Genomic DNA, 25,988 nt, shown 5'->3' with positions numbered 1-25,988 from the left:
TCACTCTTTTGGTGATGCGCCATCATTCCCTGTTTGCACAATTTATGATCCTTTGAGAACATGAGGTGTCGTAGAGATATCCTTGCTGCCAGCTGAAGTTATGTCCTCATTTTATGGTTTTAGACGAATAAAATGTAATCGCCAAAGAATAGAAGAGATAGTGTTGACTCTGTACTCATCTGTATTTTATTGTGTTTGATACATTTGCAGGGCTTTAATCCCAAATCGAGTCGAAGCTAAACCTATATTTTACACAAGGAAGCAGATTAACTCAAGGTCGACCAAGACATATGCAAGGACATCTTCAAATGCTTATGTAATGCCGCCTGTAAAGACTTGCCTTATATTTTTCGCAAGAAAGGGAAGAAACTTCATACTACTTCAAAATTGATATTGAGTTATATTCGATATTTACATGTAAACATCTCGTAATAACCCTGATTTGGTCTCTTTATCGAGTATTTTGGGATATTCGTTTGGTGTGAACGAGCTATACGAAGAAACGGTTGACGTAAACTATTAATATTTAGTTACATTAGCATACACAACTCATTCAACAACACAATTCAAAACAAGGTCTCCTGACTAGCTCTCCTTTCGGCGCAGTACTCGAACTAGCGCCCACAGCCGAAGAAGAAGAAAAAATGAATCATAACCCGGTCACCATATGCGAGTTAACCGGGCCTGTTCGGGTCACTAGCTAACTAGGGCTCAGTATGAGAGTGGTATTGATGTTTTCAAAATACTTTGTTTTTTTTTCTTTCCATGTGCATACAAATATTAACTTAATAAAGCCCAAAATCAGAATGTCCTTTTATGAAATGTACATATTTGTAAATTTTCTATACACAAGAAATGAAACCATATGAATAATATATGTGTTGTTATTATGTAATCGTTTAGTGTTTTTTTTTCCAATTCAGTACAGTGTTGCCGATATACCTTCATCTCTATTAAAATGTAGCAAAGCCTTACGGTTGTCATTTAAACTTTTATTTGTGTGGATAAAAATTTAATGATTAATAATTGTTGCTTTTTATTTTATATTTACTGCCTACATTCTTGTTACGTTTCTTGGATAATTGAGGCTGTATGGATAAATGTAGGCCTATATTTTTACATCATGTATTTAGAAAATTGCGATGTAAATTTCGAGAAACAAAAGTCAAATTTGTATTTTAAACTTAGATCTCTGCCTCAGTAATGGTGTCTCGACTTGAGAACCTATTCAGTTATTTTATTATCGATACGAAGAATTATCATAAAGAGTTTTAATTAATACGTCTCGAGTGTATGGCCGACAGAGAGAGCCAGGCGGCGCTTCCCGGGTGTCTGACCTGATTGAATACCGGTAACTCTCAACTTATCCCTGTAATAACCTCTTTTCTTTTGAAAAAGTTGAACTTCTTTCGTGGAACAAGAGAGCGCCTGCTGCAATGTAGTCTTAGTGAATAATCGAGAGTTTTACCACAAGGCTAATAACGTTGTTCGATGCTGGACCAAACAATTTATAATAATACAATTATTCATACTTATACACTAGACGCGATTGTCCACACTGTTTGTAACGCCTAAGTTTCTTGTCCTCTAATTAAGGTGTTCCAGTTAACTGCAATAGGAACAATTATGTTACTCAGGCATCTGATCGGCTATAGGAAACTACAAGTAGGATATATTGAACGTGGTTTAATAATTAATATTCTTCCATAGTTTTAACAGTTGGAAGAAGATAAATTTGAAGTCCAAACAATGTTTAATAAATATGCGAGTTTCATTTTATTTAGAAGTAAAAAAGTATTTCGCGTGTAAAAATTCAAATATAATAAAATTGGAAAATGGAGTTTATAAGTTTTATTACGACGCTAGTAACGAAGTTAAGATATTTATTTTGTTCACAGTTTGTCTTAACGATGAAAAGTTTGTGGAGGTTACAACACTTTCAAACATTTCTCACTGTTCGCTGATAAAAAATAAAATAAAATAAAACTTAGAAAATAGTAATAGTAATGTATTGTTGTTGTTATTTATTATTGTTAGAGTAATTTTAATTTACGATTAGCGTTATTTTTTGTATCACTGAACGATTGCAAAGTGTTTGCTAGACCTACTCACAGGTCTGTTACACGGCATACCTATCACATTGTCGCTGACGACACCCTTACAACAACAACAACGGAACATTCCAGTAAATTATGTAGCACGGTGTTACGCTTCTCATGTTGTCAGACGACGGTCGATCGTGAACGACATATCGGCGTCGGGAAAACCAATTGCTGGTTTCTTTTTTTTTGGCACGGATTGTATTTGAAACAATGTTTTGTACTTAAGTAAGTATCAGTAACGGCATCAACTACTTCGAAAGAAAACGATCTTGTGGAACAGTAAAATATGCAAATATTTAAAAGTTAAAACAAACTTTAAAGTTTTAGTTCAAAAATAATTAAATATAGAACGCCTGTATTGGAATAGTCAAATGTTTAGATTTTCAGCCGGTACTACTCCATTCGTCTTGGTTTTTAGTAGATATAACGAAAAATCTTCAATTTTAGAACAACAAAATATGGTTACAATTTAGGAAACAAAACCAATTTCACAAAGAAAATGGCTTAGGCTATTCTTAGCATCAAGTTCCCATTTATACATGTAGTTATTTACGATGTGAAAAATATCGTCGTTAATGAATTTGTGATGTGTAGTTAAGTATATAAGACTGAATTTAGTAGGACAAACAATATGGACCAAAATTAAAACTCAGCTAAACAAAGTTTGGTGAAGGGAATTAAGGACTCCAGTGGAAATAAATAAGGAACGTTCAAAACAAATTATTAGATGGTTTCTTAATCTTAAGCCCATTATGAAAATGTTACAGATAAAAATTGTTTATTAAGTAAAACTGGATTACACCTATGTAAAATTAAGCATTACAATATACATGTTTGGAAACATTATGTCACCAGAATCTCAAAATATTTAAAGAAAATATGAAAGTGAAATTTGACTACAATTCGTGTTGTACGCTCCTTAAAAACAGGAGTTTAGAATATGAGACACCATTGGAGTTAGATTCTGAGATATTCTGATTAAAAATTAGTTTAAATTCAGTGGTTTTTGTAGAGTTATGACGATGTCCGCAAGCTTAACCAGGACTGAGCGCCTATGATTGATGCACGCAATTGATGGACAAGCAGGTATTGCCGATATTGCCTATCACGTAACAGCAGGCGCTTTAATGTTGACCTAATTGCCCTGTCAACGTCAACAATTTGCTTTTCAATGTATCACTTACTTAACAGTGACCTCTATTATATCTTCCTATATTATTTTTTTATAAAATCACCAGTTTTAAAATATATGTAAACAAAAATGAATTAATCCATCTTAAGGGTTTATTATGGAATGGAGATATTTGAATTTTTGAATATTGTAGATAACACTTTTTTTAACTATATAATAGGACTGTGGACTGTAACGTTTTCAATGCCCTTGGTGCTTAGAATTTACTGACATTACTAACTGATAAATCCTTAAGATGTATAAATTGTTATACCAGTTTTATTACTTTTGCCCATCAAAATAATATGTGTAGGCCTAATACCTTTGATTACACAAGTTACACAACTAAAGGTAATACATTATACTTACCACTATTGGTAAGTTCTAATGTAAATTAAATTGTTTAAGTGACTGGTTGAGGATTAAAACAATAATAAACCCTTATGTTATAAGTTCTGTTACCCTCATACGAAACCAGCTTCCGTCACATTGGATGTCCTGGCTGACTTTCAACATTTTAGAAGTTAATTGTTAATTAATTCATCCTGGTGATTACAGTACTAAATTGATCAAATTGATCTATGTCTATCAAGTAGAAAACAAATAGAAAAGGAAATATAGTGGTTTTGTAAATAATATTTGACCTGAGGTTCTTATATTTTATGTTTATGTTCGTGCATCAGTTGGCTCATACCATGAAATTCTTTAATATGTTTTGGGTTTGAAACTTCTGGCAGCAAAATTTGTTCCAAAATTGTTGAAGTTTGGACAAAAACAGCGGAGGATGGAAGTTGCTCAGGAGTCACGACGATGCAGAATTACTAAAAGTATAATACTCTCACTTCACTACCCGGCCTGATAAGGCTTAAATAGTCTACTTACTTCGCTTATTTCTGAGCTATCAAAAAGTCTCTAAAGAGTTACACAAACATCAGTTTGACTAAATTAAGAACATTATAAGTTAAGTTGTTAATTTATTAAGTTCATATGATTTGTATTGATAGAGTTGTAAAGCAATCTTCTAACATCTTGACTCCTTGTTTACAGAACAATGTGTCTGAGTCAATAACCACAACCACCACCACAAAGACCGTGAAGAAGAAGAAGAGCATAGAGGGGGGTGATGCTACCTCCACTCGCACCAAGAAAACCAAAAAGACCAAGAAATCTGAAGAAAAGGAAAATCATATTTCAGTTGTGAGTAGAGTGTTTTGGGTTTTTTTATTGTGTATTGTTAAATTAATTACAGCTTTTGAGAATTTAACTGTTGCATGTTTTATATTATTACTAGCCTATGTAGTTTCAATAAATGACCCAAAGATAAACCGTATTGAATACAAAGTTTTACATGCTTTTTTATTTTTATAACAACAAACTATTAAAAGTCCTTACGTATTTGAGTTAGTGGATTTTTACATATTAAAAAAAAACATATACAACATATATATTTTTACATATTATTTTTTATTTTATGGATGTATTCCATTCGACATTTAAGTTCTTCTCGTTTGATTTAATTGATAGTTAAACTTACTTATGCAAGAAATAAGTTGGTTGAAATGAGGTGATTCAATACCAAATTCACGTCCTAATTTTGGTCGTATAATTTTGGTAAATGTCTCGTTTTAAAATATAAATAACAAGCATCCAAAAATGTCTTGGACATGATATTGTTATTTGTTATTTATAAAAATACTCAAACTTGTTTTAACTTCACCATCTAAATATTTAAAAAGTTTACACTTTACTAGGAAAATCTTAAAAGTTTTTGGATGTGGGTTAATTATATATTTTTTTAATGAGACATATCTAACCAAAATATGGGTGTAAAATGTTGAACTTATCATAGTATTGTTTTTATGAGGTAAAACTCATAGTTGTGTTAACTACAACCGGCTCTTAATTAAATACAAGCAGGTGTAATGTTAACAACACAATGAAATAATTACACAACAATATGACCTAATTAATATTATATAGATGAGTTGTATTGAATAAACATTAAACTGTAGTGTAATGAGTCTACAACAATTCATGATGCTAAGGGTGGTACTAATCTTTATTTTCATATCTTAATTTTATTAAAATTTACAGCAAGAGATTTTTTCATTTAAAATTAAGTTGTTTAGCAATCTACAAAATGGTCACTGTAAATAACTTTACTCTTATTTTCTGCCAAAACAGCCAAAGCTGATTTTACAGGTAGTGTATAAAGTGGTACAAAGTGGTTGAATGATTAACAAAGTTTGCTGTGCAGTTTGATGTGTGTTGTGAACTAACTGAGTGTGGGGTTTGGCATAGATTACCAACGGACACCACAGCAGTCCGGAGAGTCTCGCTAGCCCCACTAGCCCCACCAGCCCCACCAGTCCCACCAGTCCTACACCACTTGATGACGATGAACTGTCAAATGTCTGTGTAAGAGACCTGGTGAGTCAGTATTTGTGTGATGGTCACACAAATATTTTGTTTATTGATCTGGTGTATAATTGTTTGAGTAGGGAATTAAAAACAAACTCTTAACTATAATTTTTATTATTTTTACCAGATAAAGGTAGAAGAAACCTAAAAGTGGCTTTTTAAAGAAATATATAATACATTCCACCCTCCTTTAACTAAATGTGCGACTAACATCATTCCAAATTAAATTTCATTCTCCTAAAATTCTCAAACATCTTGCCCCTAATCATTGTACTGGTGTTGATAAGGATTTTGTAAAGATTTTGAATACAAAATAAATATGTATGGCAGGGTATGAAGGTTATTTTTGACAATGGAAGGATTGAGAAGGAAACAGGATTTTTCCTGACATTTGCCATTGTCCAGTGAAACAAGAAATCAATAACACTACGTTCTGAGATCTGCAATCTGATCTCTTCTTCTGAAGAAGAAATGTTCTTCAAAAGGAAATTAATTGAGGCAACATAGATTAAATTGGCAGACCAACCAATCAGTCAACCATCAGTCGAGATTAGGCCGCTTTGGTTGCCAATTCTAAAAAATTAACTAAGAAGAAAACCAAAAATATCAAACGGATCAGATATTTGTAATATGGTTTTAAGAAGTTCATCTAGCATGAACCAATAATAACAAAAGGGCCCATTCCTGTCCTCCCCCTTCCTTTTTATTTATGCCATCTTGTTTTTGTCTGCCATGACGATTGCCATTGGCTAGTGCCCTCTGGTCAGTTGTAGGTGGTTGGTAGATGAATGCAGGCGTATTGTGACCTGTATTCTGTAGTTCAGTTTTAATGATTAGTGTTGTGTATAGATTTTTATTAAGTGCATGTTTTTAGAGTTAGTGAAGTTGACAAACAACATGGTGGTTTGATTCCTGACTTAGGCGTGCCACAACGCTCTGGTATGATTTGTTTATTTTAACCTAGTTTGTAATTATGTATTAGGTTAGTTATTTACCTGTAAAGAAGATCAGATTGCAGATCTTGAAACATAGTGTTACTGATTTCTTGTTTCACTGAACGATGGCACATGTCAGGAAAAATCATGTTTCCTTCATGTCAGGGTACCCTTAATACATTGTATATCATGCTGGTGATAGGTGTGAGATCTCAATATAAATTAAAGTATAATATTAATTAATTTATTAAATAATTTACAAGAATAAAGTGTCCATTCAATAAAAGAGGCAGAGTAAAATAAAAATAAAATGCACATTAATCATTCAGTTCTAATTTTTAATCGCTTTTTCCAATCCAAATCAACGAATTTCATTAAATGCCCAATTATAAGGGTTCAAGTTCTAAAGCACTCTTGACACAGTCAATCAAAACATAACAAAGCGTTATATGGCGAGTTAGCATTGCTCGCACCCATGGCCATTATCAGCTTATCTCAGGTAGTCTTGTGATAACGCCGGCTCACACTAGGCTCTTAACTAGTGTTAACTCCAAAGGGCCACCATGTTGGTGGGTGTTCCCTTCCTCTGGTTCCTTCTGCGTTCACTGTTCGTTCGTAGGAACACCTCCAACGAACAGGTAAACTGGTTTTTATTTGTGGATATTCTGTTATATGTGGTGATTTTGGTTTGATTGTGTGTTTAAAGCTGCTCATTATTAGAGTGCTAGCTAATGAATTGTTTCAAGGTATATCATTATTATAGGCTATATTTAAATTGGTTGTACATTTTTCAAAACTTGTTATCTTTGAATAGGCGGTTTTATTACTTTTCTAATGTCCAGCTAATGATGGTATAGATGAAAGGTCTTAACTTTTGGTACAATATTAACAGATATTGATAGACTATGGGGAGCATAGGAATGGACCATAACTCTCCACATAGTTACTTAGTACTCCAAAGATTAACATTTTATCTGCCCTGTACCATTTGATAATATACACATATACAGACCTAATGTTTTATAAAACATTCAGAAAATGAAGTTTCTATTACTCAATAATAATAAATCAAGATTGTGACATGTAGCATTACTATAATGTGATTAATTATATTGTTTTGTTACCTGTTATTATATGTTTGTGTAGAGGCATGTGCTTAGTGTTTCTGTGTTGTTTGCTCATGTTTGTGTGTTTGCTTGCATGTTTGTGATTTTACCAGAAACAAACATACGTTAGGGAAGCAGCTAAAAGCACAAGTGCGACTCTCAAAGTACCATCTGAGGAACCTGTTCCATCGCCTGTCTCTATACGGGAACTGGTGAGGCTCTTGATTATTTGTATAAGCCCAGGTTGTTTTAATAGTAGGATGTTATGCTTTTTAGATTTATTGTGGTAGAATGAGGCATGTCCAATGGTCGCTAGAATAGAGTGATATAAATTTACTAAAAAATATCTATAACCTCCTTTCATAATTATACACCATTCCAAGCTTAATTTCCTGTCAATTCAACATAATTTTAAGAATTCTACTTTCGAGATCTGGAAGTATAAAAAAATACTTCTGAAGACAAAAAGCAGAATCCTAATCTTTTACATTGTTCAGAACAAATTGGTTTAGTTTTAACTATGTTGATACATTGTTGAAAACCAATCCATAGAATTATACGTGTTTTTCTGTCATAAAAAAGTCTGGACACGTAATCAATGCTATCAATCAAAGGTGAGATTTCAGGACAGAAAAGGGGATAGACAGGGAGCAATAAAGTTATATTTAAGTAATGTATGTTGTACATGATTCCTTGCCAACCATTATGTTTTATTGATGATTATGTCCCTTCTCTCTCTGGGTTCCATCTTGTCTGAATTTCTGATCTTTTTAAACCTCTCTTTACAGACTATTTGCATACCCACAGTATACCCTTAAGTAAAAACACAATTATATTTGTTACAAGTGCTACTAAATTAGTGATAATACACACCAATGTATAGTTTGATCTAAATTTTAATATGATATTTAATTCTTCATTAACTGATTAAACATGTTAACTAGTCTCTTGCTTTTCAGTCAATCCTTAACAAAAATCATTGGTATTTTTTATATTTTAACTGTTTTAAAATTGGTCCTTATGAATTTTATAAACCATAAAAATAAGTAATAGTGGCTTAAAAAAGACTTTTTCAGCCATTTATCTTTCTGGAGGTAACGATTATAATTATACTAGTTCTGTGTATTTTACATTTTTAACACATTGTACCTTGAGCCAGAGTATGGCTTGTTACTTTCTGTAAGTAGAGAATTTTCTGATTAAAACTTTCTTGTTATATTTATTTGTTATTTAAGTTAATATATCTTGAATTTGGGACCCATGATGGATCATATTTTAGTAAAGAAAATAATATATGTTTTGTCGTACTGTAAGCGAATCTGAACAGCTAACGTAAACATGTCAGTCTGCTTTCACATACATTTGTACATTGTTGTGAGCCCTAATGATATTTTACTAGATTTTTTTATTACTAAAGCTAAGGTTATTACAATATATTCTAAGTATAAATGGACACCACTTGGACTAACAAGCTATGTAGCACTTTTTTACATAGTATTCAAGTCCATATAAAAATAAACTATATGTTTACATTAAAAACCACTTTATATCTCTTCCTTAAAATGACATATGGTATGATTATATATATAAACTTGTTGAAATAACAAAACTTTAAATATCAATTAGGTGGTATTTGTTTTACCTAACTCATAAGTAGAGAAACTTGTTAACTCATTGTAAATGTTTTCTATCCAAAATGTGCTCAGTCCCTAATCTGAGTATAAACTTGGGGAATGAAACACACATTTCACCTACCGTACTGAAGTAACTGTAAGTCACAGCAGGGTGTAGGACTGACAATCAGCTAGTTAATTACTTACGTCACCAGTTGCAATGGCACACTCGCTCACTTGCTCGCTCCGTGTTACTTCATTGTCTCCTCTGCCAATTTATGCTAATTGTGAGTTTCGTATTTCAAGATTACCTAGTTCTTCTCTCAGTCTCTAGACAATGTTTTGACAATCTAACTTCTTTTGTTATTATAACAATGTATACTAACGAGTTTCCATCAATTTATAGTTAAGAGTTTACACAAAGTGTATTTAAATTTATTTTAATAAATAATTCTTAAATATATCCAATTATTTAAAAGCATTATGAACAAATTATGGCAAATACACAAAGAAGTTTTAGTGATTATTTTCACGCCAAATGGTGTCATATTTGACTGAAAATTTTGAAGTTTTAACACTACAAATATGGCACTGATATCTATATTCTGGACATAAAATTGGTATAATGGGAATGGTTGATTTATGAAAATATTGAGTTCAGCTCCATTTCACCTTACATTTAGTGCAGCATCTGAGGTCTGACACTGTCATGGAATTGACTCCTAGAATCTGGAGTTAGCGTCGACTGCGTAAGTGACAAACAAGCTCAAAATGAACCTTTTGCACCGTTTTGATATCAGATACCTATACTACAAAATGAAATGTAATCTAGATGAAGACTTGTTCTCATTGTCTCATCAGATGTACAGTTTAGTGCACTGCAATGTTTTAGATGCAATACTGAATCATGGGAAAGGAGAGGAGCTGATCTCAACATTTGCATATATTTTGGGTCTTCATTAATTATTTACAAAACTTCCTACACATTACTTTGGAATCAATTGAATTTTTACCAGTTCAAGGGAGATTTTTTTACTTTAAATTTTAGGATTTCTTTTAACTGAAATGATTTTACAATTGATTTGTCATACTGTTTATTGTGAGATAGTAGCATGTATAAATTTGTTAAAAACATTTTTTATGGGTATATATTTCAAAAAGCCACGTGGAAACTACTGTTTCAGTGAAAATAGTATAATACTATTTATTTATATGTGTTCATTAACTCGTAGGAATGTATAACAGTTTGAATAAAAATTATACTGGTCTGAGAGATTGTAATGGTTTATCAAGGAGAGCCCTTCTCCAATGCTAAAATTGGAAACTAACAAGTGGGAGATTAGTGATAATTACTTGAAGGATTGACTTATTTAATGACTTATAATGCATGCCAAATATTCACTCTAATAGTTTTAGCTTAAAAATTGAACAGTATTTTTAAATTGTAAAATACCAAATAGATATCAAGAAATTATAGGCTTTTAATAACATTTATAACAAATAACAAATATGGTATATAATATATAAATTAAATACTGTTTCATCATAAACTTTATTAGCAATGAGTCTGTGATTCGAATTTAGAGTGTCTCTTAACCTTTTTGAAAAATATATTTTAACATAAAAACTACTACCAAATAACCCTGATTGTTTGTGTCAGAGTTCTTACAAAACTAGTCAATGGTAATGGGTTTGTATAACGGAAGTGGTTGAATGAGTCTTCAGGTTATCGGCAAGTATGGACTGTATAGAGGTTAGAACAACTCATCTAACATTTAGCGAATAGTGATGCACTGCTAGAAGCATGATGAGATGTGTGATGCATGTTGTGTGTTAGCGACGGAGCTTCTGTGATCTGCAGCAGGCTTGTGAGACACCCGAGGCAGCGCAACCTCAGTATCTGGCCTCGGTGCCCAGTCCCCAGCTGGTGAGTAGCTACACCTCTCTCAGACTGGCTTACAGACTAACAATAATATCAGCTAAGCATGTGCTAACATATGCTGGACAATTTGGTCAGAAAAATAAAGTTTACATTGTTTTTCGTATAAGTACTGTGTTTATTTAAATAATTAATTAGAGTATACTTAAAGTAAATATTCTTTTCATAAACAGTTTAACATTCTACATTCTGTATAAATATTTAATTAATGAAATATTAATAATTTGTGTTATTAGAGAAATATAAACCACCAAACTCCACTGAAACCTTGGTAGGTTGGTGCTCCTAATTTATCAGTTGTTTATAAAATCTCTTGACAGATAAAATACAATACAACAAGATAATATAGAATTGAAAGAAGATTGAATGACAATGCTGTTACTCAGATGTAAACCTTGGTTTTATCACATAACACATCAACTCGTGTCGTTTGTCAATATGTACAAGAGATACTTTACTAACTTGTAATATATTGTACAACTTGGGTTTATTGAGACTTGTCTGCTATGTTATATTTCAGAGGCCTGTAATAAAAGTAAGAGTATAATATTTATTTGTTCTAACTTTGGTAGTTTATTTAATAACCTCTTACTTCTTTTCTATTTGTTTTTTAATCATTATTTGTATTCTAAATTTCTAACACAGTAATTCTAACATTAATTCTTAACATTCAACTAATTCCAATCTATATGTTAAATGATTAATAAGTTAATTAGTTAAAGTGAAAGATAGAACATTAATTATATGTTTAAAATTTAAAAATGTTAAAAAATACTAAATATTTCTCTATTAATGAGAAGGCTACTAATGTTTACTAACTTGCTGGTGCTAACAGCGAGCTCATTGCTAGAAACTAGTGTTTGCTAGTTACTAGTATTTGCTAGTAACTAGTGAGTTGCTAGCTGCATGGTGATGGTGAGATTGACTGCATGCTGTGTTCTCTATAGAAAGCCCAATCTCTAGGAGATTTGCGCCGACTGTCAGACTCTCCGCAGCCCAAACACATCCACACTGGTGTCTCTGTCAAAGCCCTTGTAAGTTGTATTCAATAACGTAGGATTGTTCAAACATATTGTTTTTCCAGGGTTATTACCACTTGTATTGTGAAAACTTGTTTACCACTGTCTACACATGCAGAATTCGCATAAAATTTAGAATAATACTATTTTACTTCTAATATGCAGACATTTTTTGTAGAATATATATTTTTTATATTATAAAGTTAAAAAAACTGTGTATAAACTGAATTTCTCTGTAGTGAAAAAAGAGGGTATACCTAAAAAGTCTTAGGTTAGATTTAGGGACTTATCTTATGGGCAAGTCAAACTGTTGGAGTAGGGGAACCATGGTACTTCCTCTTGAAAATATTTTAATTTTACATTAATAACATATTTTCTTTGTTTCATTAATTTTAAAATATTCTATGTTCAAATTAATAAAAGTATTTCCAAACTATATTTACTTTAAAAATTAAAAGAATTACATACAAAAAAACTCACAAATAACGAACAGTTTTGTAGTAATATTCGGTTATTTATTGAATTCATGATGATTTATGTTTAACTTCTCAAAGTTTGGACTTGTAATAAAAATATGTTTGGTGGTATTTATTTAATACAGTACTGAGCTCTTAAATTATAGCTATTGGAATAAGCTATGAGCTGTATTTAACTAAATTAGGGCTCTTAAACAAAAGAATTAAAAAAACATTAAATTAGATACAGATGTCATATTTTACTTCTCAAACAAGATGACCAGTGGTGTTCCCATCATTGAAGTAAATGATGAGGTACTTCTGAGATAATAATGGTGCAATGCACACTCTCTTAGAATTCAAGAACAGAGACATGGATTTAACAAGTCTAGCTTTGTTGTTCTTAGATGTCTTGTATGATTGGTTAATTATCTACAAAAGAGAACTTATAAGGTCACAAGAAAAACTTACTTTATCATATAAACTAAAATAATCATTTTAAAATTGTTATGAATAAGGAGCAAAATAATAAAAATATGTATGCAAATTTCTTGCAAGGCCAAACTATTAAGTGTATAATAATTACAATATCTTATTGCAACATTAATTTGAGAGACTTTCCAATATTTTTAAGACTCAATTATATGGCCTACATAAGTGTTTTTTACATAAATAGAAATATATAATAATAATTGTTGACCAGCAGGGCTCATAACCAAGGATAAGATTTGAGGGTGAATTACTAAACTTTAGGAACTGAACTTTATTATAGAACAATAATTCTTAAGATTAAGATATTAGTATATTATTAGTCATTAATAAAATATAGGCTGATGTAAACTTGACCTTGTAATAGTAAAAACTAACAAGGTTTACTCTATACAATAGTATTTATACAGAACTATGATGTAATTATTCCCTGTCATAACATTCTCTGTACACTGTTGATTACCAGCATAGATTACCAACAAAAAGAGTCAGTTCATTGTTGGTTTTAACAATAACTTGATGTAACAACAGAGATAGAGAGAGACAGTCCAGTCAATATCATATATTTTTGCCTAACCAGTCGACTGTGGACAAAATCCATCTGGCCGGCCGATTGTATGAGTGAGGAGGATACTCTTATTTAGTCACTCTGTTTTGTGCTCCATTGCATCTATTAAACAATGGGTTTTGTGTGCCTGAAGTCTATTAAAATGGTGTATTATTTTTTATGAATCTTTTATACTAGTAAAAGATTGCTGGTATTTTACTAACTGATTTTGTAGTTAACAATTTATTTAAAAATGTAAATTCATTTAATTGTTGCTATTGGATCATTACAAGTTTTGATAACATAGAAAATAAAACATTGGTTTTTAAATCTATTAAGAAACAAAAATTAAGGTAAAATGGACATATTTAGACAATACAGAAGGGGCTGGCTTAAAAAAAATGAATTGGCCATTTTTAACTGAACTAAAAGCATATAATTTAAAAGATAGTGTACACAATACTAAAGAAATTCAAATATACTTTCGCCTTAAATTATATTTGAGTCATAATATATGTTATGGGCTATAAATTCCTTTAAAGAGTATAGCCTTTCCTTAGTAACCACTTTTGAGCTAATATGGCTAACATTATGACATTCATTTCTATTGGCCCTATTTGAACTGGAGTGGAGTTCTGTGATCAAAGAGTAAAATATTTTTATTTTGAGCATAATTAAGTTAAGTAACTTGAATTGAATAATTTTGCATATATTCATTTATTTTTTGTCATTTTTGTTGGACTGGTGGCACAGAGCTAGTTATTGTGGTTGGGTAAAACCATTATTTAGCGAATGAGTGTTATCTTCATGGTGACATTAATGTCTAAGCAAAAAATTACTTCTCACTCGTAAATTAAGATTTAAATGCAGTAACAGAGTTTTTATTGAAAAATTTAATTTACAATCTAACAAAAACTATGTCAGATTACATATACAATTGGTGAGTGCACAGATAAGATTAAACTACCTTGAATTTCTGTATATTTTTTTGTGTTATTAGTCTAATAATTAATCTTTTACAAGAAAAGGAACTTTAAAAATAATATTTAGATTACTATAATGATTTATAAAGTTTAATTTTGTCAATTTTCTTTGTACACTAAGTGCAATATCTATTTACAAATTTGTACCTATTCAGCAAGTGGGAAATTTAATGAAGCCTTTTCGTATGTGTTTATTTATCCAGCAAAATCACATTTTGTATTTTTTATATGAAAATTTCTAAAGTAATTAGTGAAATACAAGAAATCTTAGTAGATATTAAATATTCTTAAACTGTGTACTTGTTCTATACTAAACTCTTTATTTTGAGATCCATTACTTACACATTTTATGGCTAGGGTAATACAAATAACAGTTAAAATGAAAATGTTGTCTACTGGTCCAACACTAAGAGTTTGACTAAGAGTATATATATATATATATATATATATATATATAATATATAATATATATATATATATATATATATATATATATATATATATATATATATATATATACTCGCTCCCGGCGGAGCGAGTACTTTTTGTGATTCAATGTTTATATACATATATATATATATATATATATATATATATATATATATATATATATATATATATATATATAAAGTACCAAACCCATTTATATATAACATTTATTTTGTGAAAAAATGGGAAAAACTCTTTACAAATGTAGAGCTCTTAGTTTGCTGAAGAGTCTAGAGCCTCTAATACTGTTAAAATACTGTATTAAAAACATTGGTCTTTTAACATGTGTCTGCTTACTAAGATGGTCCATGTACATCTTTCCACATACAATAAAAGGTATTGATTGATTTTAGTAAAGTTATAATACTTTCTAGAAACCTTTCATTATTTAATGTAGTCCAATGATGAATTAAAAGGGGAGAAGGATTGTTATAAGACTAAAGTTAGGTTTTTGGGCTACATGAAAACTTTAACCCTCAAACCTAAATGGGGAATCAGGGGGTAATTAAAATATTTAAATGTAAATTGCTATTGACACCTTATAAAAGAAGATAATGCTGTAAACCTGAGGTTTCTATCTCAATCCAGTACAAAGTTGCGGCCTGTCAAAGTTGTTATTAAAAAATATGCAAAAATCAATAATTTTGTTAACAACCATTCGTTGTTAATTAAAATTACACGTAAAATGAATTTAAATCAATTTAAAATTTGAAATATATATTTCATAATACCCTACATAAGGAAAAACCCACACACAATTTGTTTACAATTTTAACCAATAAAAAATTAATGTATTATTACTGAGAAAGTTATTAGTAAAGCTTCTTGGAGGCAGTTAGTTGTTAGAGGATGGAAAGGTCAAAGTGACACCCACTCTGTACATCAAAGAGAGCTTTTAATACAGCTTCCACTGTGTCTTTTCACCTTTCATAAATATTTTTAGTAGTGTTTATAAATTCACTATTATATATCATGCGGTTTACACCAAGCGTTTATCTTTCAATTCTATTCTTGTTTATTCACATGAGTATCATCAGTTTAAAATGTTTTCTAAATTTTTGTATCTTTTATGTGTCCAAACAACACAAAAACTGTTTCAAAATAAATTGGGATAATATGTATAGCCATTTATTAAGAGTACTTAATTTAAAAAAAAATAAAAAAAAAACACTCCATATTTATGAAAAATAAATAAATTCATAGATGTGCATAGACCACTATTGACATTTTCAGCTATTTTATCCCTTAAAAAAAAAATCTTCCTTCGCTTTTTTAGTCAAGTATTGGGTCTCTTAATCATGAGGTAACATTTTTTTATTCATAATCAACTTTGGAGATGTGAGCAGATGAAAATTTAAAGAAGTCGGATTAGGAGTATGAGAAGGGTGGTTGATGATGTCCTAACAGATCCATGAATTGCCTTGTGGCACTGGCTGTTTGGGGTTGTACACAACAAACACAATTTTTTCTTAATATTTTACTTCTTTTGTTCTCTATTGCCCTCTGGAATTTTTTTAAGTATTTACAATACTGTACAGCATTATTCGTTCTTCTTGGTACAAATCATGCGAGTAAATGGGACATTCAATGAGGAAAATACCCCTTTAATGGGCCAAATATTAGAGGCCATAATCTTTCCTGCTGAAACTATAGTTTTGTTTCATTGTTCATCACAAACATATTGGCCATGCAGAATTTATCTTTCCATTACTCATTAGTACCATGTACCATACCCACACCCATATTGATTTTGTTTTTTTTTCTCTTTGCATGAAGAAACTTAATTACTCCTCTCCTCACTTTGTACTTATTAAGATTTGAAATGGAGATACTCATCAGATCTATAAAATGAATTTTCAGCAGACCAAGGCTAACAAGCTAACAAGTGTGCACGCTCTATCCCAATAGATTGTCTTTGAACGTAGTTCTGCCAACTTTATAGAAAAAATTTCTTTGAACGTCACAGTTCTTGTATTCTTACAGTTTGGACATGCATTATAGCCTATATTTCCTTTGTGGAAGATTTGGTGAAACTTCATTCGTACTTCTTTGGTAGTTAATAATACTAATTTGTAGAATTTGTTTGTCCAATATAAGGAAAGTTTTAATTAAAAGTCCCTTTGAATATTTTAACATAACTATTATTTCTACAATAGTGTTCTGGCACGCACAGCTTCGTATTCAACATGAATAGGTTAGAAGGTCTTTCACTCTTCAGCCACTTTAACCATGTCACAGTCTATGCTTTTTTAAATCTGTTATTCATATCAGTCTGCTCCTATACACTGACAATAAATGGACACAAAGATACACATGGAAACTATCGTTTAAAATATATTAAATACTGTAGTATAATTTAGGGCAAAACATGATTCATAAAATATTATAACAAAAATCAAACCCTATGGAAATGATTTCCTTCCAATATTACACATGAATAACATTATATGACACCTTCACGTATTATTACAGTACATGTTTTAGATTTCTTAAGATTCAATTTACTACAGGTCAGAAATCGCAGTATCGGGAATATCGAGCATCTCAGAAATTTGCCGAAAGGAAATGCAGTCGGTGGCGTACAGCTCGTAACATCATACCTGTGCCACATGTAGTGTGGAAATGGGCTAAATCAGTATGAAACTGTAACCAGTACTTTTGTTACCATTACTCCCTGGTACAACATACTTACATGATTATGCCAAAAAACTTATTAGTAAAATATAATTGTTTAATTTTGTTAATTTGAAATTCGGTTTACTGAAATATTTTAAAACCTATAGAAACTTAATCAATCCAGTTATATTGTCAGGTCAGGGTGTTTACTGATCTAGAATCGTGGAAAAACTGGGAAAGGCAGGAATTGTCATGAAAACCATAGAAAAGTTAAATAATTTTAATTTTACTAACCAAACCAACATAATTGTATTAACTCTTTGTCATAATGTAAACCCACAAATTTCCTTAACTATATACTGGATTAGTTGCAAAATGAATGAAATGTCTCTAACACCTTTATGGATATACATTAAAACCTCATGGATATATATATATATATAATTATTATTATTAATATATATATATATAATTATTATATATATATATATATATTATATATTATATATATATATATATATATAATTATTATTATTAATATATATATATATATAATTATTAATAATAATTATTATATATATTACATAGTGATGGAATGATCAATAAACTTAGCTGTTATAGCTGTAATAAAATGATTACTGTTATTGAACTAATTGATTGATTTGAGGACAATGTGTTGTTATTTTTCTGAATTATGTGCAAAACATGATTTTATATATCCTACTGGTGATATAAAAAATTACAATTAAGAAAAATCAAAATATCAAAGTGACTGTAAAAACATGTGTACCTGTAAATAAATATATTCATATTAATACATGATATTATACATGTATTCACTGCAACCCTAACACATCGCAACTGTCTTGTTTTTTAAGCAACATTTGAGCGATGAAAATATTTAAAGAAAACAAACTTTCATTTTGATTTGTTGGTATTACTGCATTTTGTTTCTGTGGGCATATAGTATCTTGTCAAGGGGAGTTCCCCTCTTATTTCAAACTAAAACTACCAAATAATACTGTGTAGATCAAGCCATTAACTGAAGATAATATAAATCATAAATGAAACGGAGTGAATAAGGTGAGTAAGAGTAGCAAGTAGTAGTGCATGTCAGTGTCAGCATGTGTTGTGTGTACAACAGGCGGCAAGTTACTGGAGTCTAGTGTCTCGCGAGCCCACCACCCCTCCACTCTTGCTCACCCCTCCCCCCAACAGAAATGTGGCACATACACTCAAGGTAGGTACTTGTACTTTGTTTGCATGACTTCTACATCTGTTCCGATTCTATTTGCATGAGATATTTATTATTGTGGAAACTAGATTTTCTCTTACCTTTCTGTCAGTATACTTTGCCATTTTATCTACTGTAAATAAAAAAATGTACATCCTTAAAAGTTTTTCATTTAAATTAGAAGTAATTTAACACAGACTCATATTTTGGACTTCATGACGTTGTAATGATGTCACTTTTACTTTATTTTCAACCAGTATGCAATGTTTTCTATAAATTGTTGGTACTGTGACTGCGCGGGATTGTCAGGAATTAATAAGTGTTTACATATGTTAGGTAATTTTCCACATAACAATTTGTTAGGAAAATGAGTGAAATCTGGTCGTTGATGAACAGACCCAACTTTTGTTCAATCCATCATCTTTATTTGTTGTTGGGCCTAGTCTTAGATTGTTATCACTGTCATTGTCTGTTACATTTTCCATTGTTGGAGGAATAACATTACCATCATTTATTTGTATTTTCATCAATACATCAATATAATTTTATTATGACACTAAAGGCTTTTAACTTTTAGTGAGTGTGTCGAGTTGTGTCACACAATAGAGGTAATAGACAATCAGGATGATGTATCTAGATGGATACATTGCTATGTAAAGGGTTAACTCCTAGAACAAATGTTGTGCTACCTAAAGTTTGTGCTGAAAAATACTTAAAGCAGCCATGATTTGAGTATTAATAGTATTTAATGATAATAAAATGTACTTTTTAAGAATTAGGTAATTTTTTGTTTGAATTCACTTTCATAATTGTTAAAGTGATCTGTTGGTTACCAATACATCAATCAGGCAGTGGCACTGTTTAAGTGAAACATTGTGTAACAATGTATTTAGTGTTAACAGGTAATTCAGTGCTAAGTACATCAAAGTAACTAGTATTATAGTTTTCATGACAATGGAAGTTGAACCTGTACATTTTCAAATTTTATCAATAAACAAATCATTTGCGCTAGAAACTAAGAAATGTTTTTCATTTTTAACTCTAATATATAACTTTAAATATATAAGATTTGTATACAGCTACTCCCAAATATATAAAAAATGTAAATGGTGGTTCAAAAATTAAGGAAATATTTGTACTTTAGGTACTTAATTTTGTATTGTGAAATATCTATAACCTTATAAAATATTTTATATAAGGGCATACAGAAAGTAAGTTTTGTTTTAAAATTAAAAAATAAATAGTACATATATAACTATTAAAAAATATGAGGTAACAAATTTTCAACAGATTTCCATGCCAATAAGCACTTTCAATATCACTTTATAATTAAAAAAATCAATGGAGCTTACTTTCTGAATGACTTGTATTAACATTTTAAAATTAAAGATTGTGTAATTAAGTGGTGAGTTTTACAATAAATAACACATCTATACTAGTTATATAATATTTGCACATAAATTGTATAAAACAGTTGATATTTATGAACTTTAAGTTACTTTTTCTGTTTTCTCTTTTAATATGAAATATATCTTAACTTTGTTGCACTGTGCACCAACCAGGCAATATTGGTATATTGGTATCATTCCACAATTTTCTTATTTTTCATAAGCACCGGTTGCACTTATGCACATAAATTATCACATAAAAAAGGATTAACTTGACTAGTATGTTCTTAATTTAGTTTAAATTTATTTTTCAAATTAGATGTAGAGTTGTAATAATGTTAATTATAATTATATTTTTAGTTAATGTGATAACTATTTTCATAAACAGACAACATTAAACACTAGTAGTTGAAATTAAAAAATCATTAATATAACAGAGTATTATGAATAGTTATATAATGATCGCATTATCTTACTTCAAATGCGTTTTGCTAATAATTTTAATATTTTTCCACAGAAATCCAGCTTTAGTAAATTTGATCAACTACAGAAGAAAACTATTTTACATGTACGGTCTTCTGATGCTTCCAAGATACAAAAGCAGTTCAACCAGGCAAGTTTTTGGCTTTAGGTTTAATAATTAGATTTATTAAAAATTAGTTTTTAGGTTAAAAATTACTGTAAATAAGTCATTATTTATACTGAAATAATTTGGATGCAAATATTTGGTTATAAGTTTGGTAATTGTTATTTTATTTACTAGGGTTAATTAATTGATTTTTCGCAAGGTTGCAGATATGTATGTTAATAACCGATAAAATATCTTTATTTTTAACATATTTTACAAAATTGAAGTCAGAAAGAGAAAAGAGAAAATTCATAGTATTGAGTAAAATATAAATAAAGTGCGATATCTTTCAATAATTACCCAATCAGATTCAATAGAAACTGTGTCTCTGATTATAACCAGATATCTTGGCCTGGAATTGCAACACCCACTCTTATCATATCTTATCACTCTCTTAATAGCAAAAGATTTTTTTAAGAATTTCTAGTTTAGTTTTGGATTATCTATTGTGGTATAATGTGGAAGGTAATGTAATTTACTTTAAGTTTATAAGTTTTAGAGTTTATCTTTATAATTTTTATAATAAAGAGAAAATCTTTTGAATCTATACCTTAAAAACACAGAAAAATACTTACATATATAAGAAATACAAAGATATATAAAGTAATAAGTGAATACAGTATTACTAAATGCAATAGTTGCACTAATATAACAAATTATTTGACTTTGAAGTTAAATAATATTAAAATAATTTTAATATACCGGTACACGTTTTTTAAACTCCAAAATTACGAAGAAATCCAATTGCTTATTTTCACAAACCATTTTGATACGTTTACGGTCAGAGAGCAATCTGATTGCTCAATTCTAGTTGCAAATGAACATTCCTTTATGAAATACTGCTTTAAACGCAAATATAATATAAGTGTCCCAAAGATAAAAACTGAACTTGTTGTTTCTTTTTTTAACTCACCTCTTGGTCATGTTGTTTTGTTGATTTGCAGTTATAGTTAAAATATTTCAGTTTATAGTACTGTGAATATTAGAATTGGTGCTGAGTTACCAGCAACAACATATAAAAATACGCCATTTCATAAAAATTCATTTTTGTTTTTCATTCAAATGGCATAAATTAATGTACATACGAGTATATAAAACAATTAATTGTAAAAAATGTTATAATATAAATTGTTTTGTTTGCATTTATACTCCAATTTATTTTATTCTCCAGTTTTTGTGGTAAAATTTTTACATTTTAATAATTTTATACATAATGATCTGTTGTACCAAACAGTCTACTTTTATTTGATTTTTAGGGGTTTTTGAAGTATTGTCGTTTGTTTAAAATCTCACATTTATTTTTTTACACTGTAACGTTTTGAAGTATTGAAAAATTATTTTATACATACAAATACATTTCAGAACTTACGTTAATAAGAAAAATAAATTAAGCCTATTTCCAATTGTATTTTTTAAAATTTCTGTTTATTGTTTATATAGCAGTATAATTGTTAAATTTACTAATTTTTATATGCCAACCTTCATTTTGTTAATTAGGCTATGTTTCATTAGTTTATGTAATGCACCATCAAAAATAAATTTCCTTGTGTCCTAGTCTTTATATATATATATATATATATATAAAGCAAGTGAGAGATCCGGGTTCGACTCCCGGCGGAGCAAGTACTTTTTGCGATTCAGTGTTTATTGAAATTTTATATATATATATATATATATATTTACAGGTTTATATGTATGTATATATATATATATATATATATATATATATATACGTGAAAAACCACACAAATTTTATGTCACATATTAATTTTTTATTCTTTATTTATTTCTAATTATTACAAGTAATAATATTAGTGATGAAGTAATGGACTAGTATCTTTTCTGATATTCGGTTGTTCATTAATAAACAATAGTTTTTAAAATTTAATAATAAACCTGAGGAATTCTTAATAATTACAGTAATGCACTGTAGCACCACTGCATTATTTCTTTTATAAAATTAATATATTTTACCCTTTAGAATTTTTCAGAAATTTAAATCAAATACAGGAAGTGAAATCTTGTTCGAGGAGTGCCAGTCATTCTGAGAGTGGCATTCCCTATGTTTCAGCTGCAAGTCTCTGATGTGTTTTCAGTTTTAATTGTAGGTCGTAATGTTGTAGGAAGCCCCAGATGCACAGGGAGCCAACCCCACATGCAAGTCTTGTGGCAAGACTGTGTTTGCCATGGAGCAGGTCAAGGCTGAGCGCAGTGTATGGCACAAGAACTGCTTCAGGTGTAAGGAGTGCAGCAAACAGCTCACGTAAGTCACTTTTGTTGAAGGAAATAATTTTGAATTACTTTTTTTGCCAATAAAATTGCTGTGCTTGAAATTCACAGCAAGTATTGGCTTTGGGCAGTAGGCTTCAAATGAATTGATATCTGGAAAATTTAATAACTTTTATTAAAAATAATATAGTAGATGTCAGTGAAATGTTACGCCATTAAATTTTATAAGTACTGTCTTTGTCATTCTTTGTCATTCTTTGTCACTCTGTGACATTGATGGCTGTTACTACACAACATATTCATTGGAAAATGTGCACACTACATTGTTATCTTGTTTACATAAAAAGCTTTTTTTAAATCTCATTTAAGCGTCAGTGACAGCTATACCAGCTTCGAAGTGCACTGGTTTTTTTTTAATGATTATTATTACATGATTGGACCTCCCCGTGATGTCTTGGTTAGAGAGCCGAGACTATAACCATTAGTTTACGGAGAAGGACAAATAAAAGCTATTGACTTAATTTGTTGATTGTTTATCTTAGCTTAGCTGATGTAAAGTAAAACATTTAAAGAAATAACCAATTTAGTAAAATTGTTTCATAAAGGTAAAGATTGGTAAAGGTAAAGGTAAAGGTAAAGGTAAAGGTGATGCACTTCACTGGTTGTTAAGTGCATGTGAAAAATGCAAAATAGTTGAACACACACACAGACTTGAAATATTCTTTATCCTTTGTATACAGGTACTTAATTTTTGGAATCTTATATTAATAAATGCTTAATTTACTTTGGCTTTTAATCCTGTTAAGTAATTTTATACATTAGAAAGAAGAAAGTGAAAGTTTTAAACCCATACAGCTTCCTTGTTATGATGAATCATATTTTTTGTTATAGTTAAGTATCTTTTGTAATTAATGATTGTTGTAATGGCTAAAAAATCCTGTGTCTATCTAGCACTCTTTAAGTTATAACATGTAGTTCAATGATTTTACGTGTGAATTTTGAATGTAAATAATAACACATTTAATTTAATAAAACGTGTTTGTCATACATGTAATATTCATTAATGAGTTAAAATTAAAATAGAAATAATTTAATAATTTCTAAGTTTAAGCTACGCTAAACCGAAATAGCCTTATATCACAGTTAAATTAAATTTTAAGAGTTAAACAATTTTTCAAAATAAAATAGTGTTAAAAAGAGTAAATTTATTGGTTTTGTTTTTCAGAGTGGACATATACCAGAGCCATGAAGGGGAGCTGTTTTGTAAGCCTCACTTCAAGGAGTTGTTCAAGCCCAAAGCAGTGATAGACAGCATGGAAGATGAACCTTGTGAGTAACCTTTTATGATATACTGTTTTTATATTTTTCCTGGGACATCTACCATGTTTCTAATTTCTTGAAATTAATATACAAGTATATTATTATTATCCTTTAAAGACTCATATTTTCACATTATTATTTGTAATAATTTATAATTTCTTTCCTATTGGATTGGCTCAGTGGTTAGCTTGTCTACTGATAACTGAAGGGTCTCAGCGGGTCAACTCTATGGTACATCCACTGTCCTTGAAGGCTCTTAACTTAGTTAGTTTTGTTGGGACTACCTGGTAGAAATAAAAATAAATAAATAAAATAATGCTGATTAGCAACCGTGTTGTTTTATATAGAATTTGAGCCTAAATTATTTTATACAAAATATCTTACCTGAAAAAGTGTTTGTGTCGTCAAGCAATATTGTTTAGAACATCAAAGTTTTATGACTGCATGATAAGGATAAATCATACAATTAGGGAAAAGGATTATTAGATTATAAAGGTTTTATCCCATTTATATACAGCGGTTTTTTTAGAATATCGATTAAAAATATTCAATTAATATTTTGATTAATTGAATATTTATAGATTAATTTTCATTTATGAACATTTCCAGTCCAATAAAGTATAAGATAGTCTGCATTTCTTACTATGCAACATTGTTGAGAATCTGGGCTTTACTTACTAATAATTATTTAGTAAATGTTATCATATTGTTGATCAGTTGGTCACTGGCATTTAGCACTGGGTATCATTGCATTATTGGATTTTTGTTGAACATTCAAGTTGTATGTCATCATCAATTTGCTACAGTGTATATATATATATATATATATATATATATATATATATATATATTTACGGTCAATATTAATGCAAAATGTTTTAATTACCTGTGAAGTAAAGTTCAAGTCAGTGATTACGTGACCTCAAAATGTACAAAGGTATTTATTAAGTAACCTTATAGTACCTCAAAAGAAAAAATATTTTATTTTTTATTTTCTGTGTTTTATGTTTAATGTAAATAGTATGCTTTTTAGTATTGATGGCATTTTTTTACTTCCACAAAATATTTCAAAAGTGCTTTTGCTGGTTAGGGCATCATCAGTTATATAATGCATATATAAAACGTGTGTATACAATTTAAAAACATTTGATATAGAAAGTAAAATTACATTTTTAACTAATAAAGGTAAAAAAGATCAAACATTTATAAATTATAAAACTATTACATAGAAAAATTTGGTTTACAAATTATTATTTTTGACTGGATTTCTTCTTTTACCAAAGGTAAGAAAGTATCAAATGAAA

The 25,988-nt window shown here is 29.7% G+C and overlaps 1 protein-coding gene across 20 annotated transcripts in view; it reads left to right on the top strand.

Annotated features, from left to right (window-relative positions):
* Window positions 1-25,988, top strand: part of LOC124362392 (LIM domain and actin-binding protein 1) — a 165,282-nt gene that overhangs the window by 75,288 nt on the left and 64,006 nt on the right. For 11 of the 20 annotated variants that reach the window (XM_046816850.1, XM_046816999.1, XM_046816990.1 and 8 more), the window contains exons 3-11: window positions 4,321-4,470; window positions 5,575-5,703; window positions 7,849-7,947; window positions 11,186-11,275; window positions 12,235-12,321; window positions 19,030-19,125; window positions 21,025-21,120; window positions 23,259-23,398; window positions 24,590-24,693. In XM_046816850.1, coding sequence (XP_046672806.1) covers window positions 4,321-4,470; window positions 5,575-5,703; window positions 7,849-7,947; window positions 11,186-11,275; window positions 12,235-12,321; window positions 19,030-19,125; window positions 21,025-21,120; window positions 23,259-23,398; window positions 24,590-24,693 — 991 coding nt within the window. The remainder of the gene's footprint in view (window positions 1-4,320; window positions 4,471-5,574; window positions 5,704-7,848; window positions 7,948-11,185; window positions 11,276-12,234; window positions 12,322-19,029; window positions 19,126-21,024; window positions 21,121-23,258; window positions 23,399-24,589; window positions 24,694-25,988) is intronic. The other 9 variants (XM_046816886.1, XM_046816878.1, XM_046816913.1 and 6 more) reach the window with 9 other exon arrangements.

Source organism: Homalodisca vitripennis, chromosome 1, assembly GCF_021130785.1.
Source record: "Homalodisca vitripennis isolate AUS2020 chromosome 1, UT_GWSS_2.1, whole genome shotgun sequence".
NCBI lineage: Eukaryota > Metazoa > Arthropoda > Insecta > Hemiptera > Cicadellidae > Homalodisca > Homalodisca vitripennis.
The sequence above is the reverse complement of the archived record's forward strand: the minus strand, read 5'-3'. Positions and strand labels throughout refer to the sequence as shown.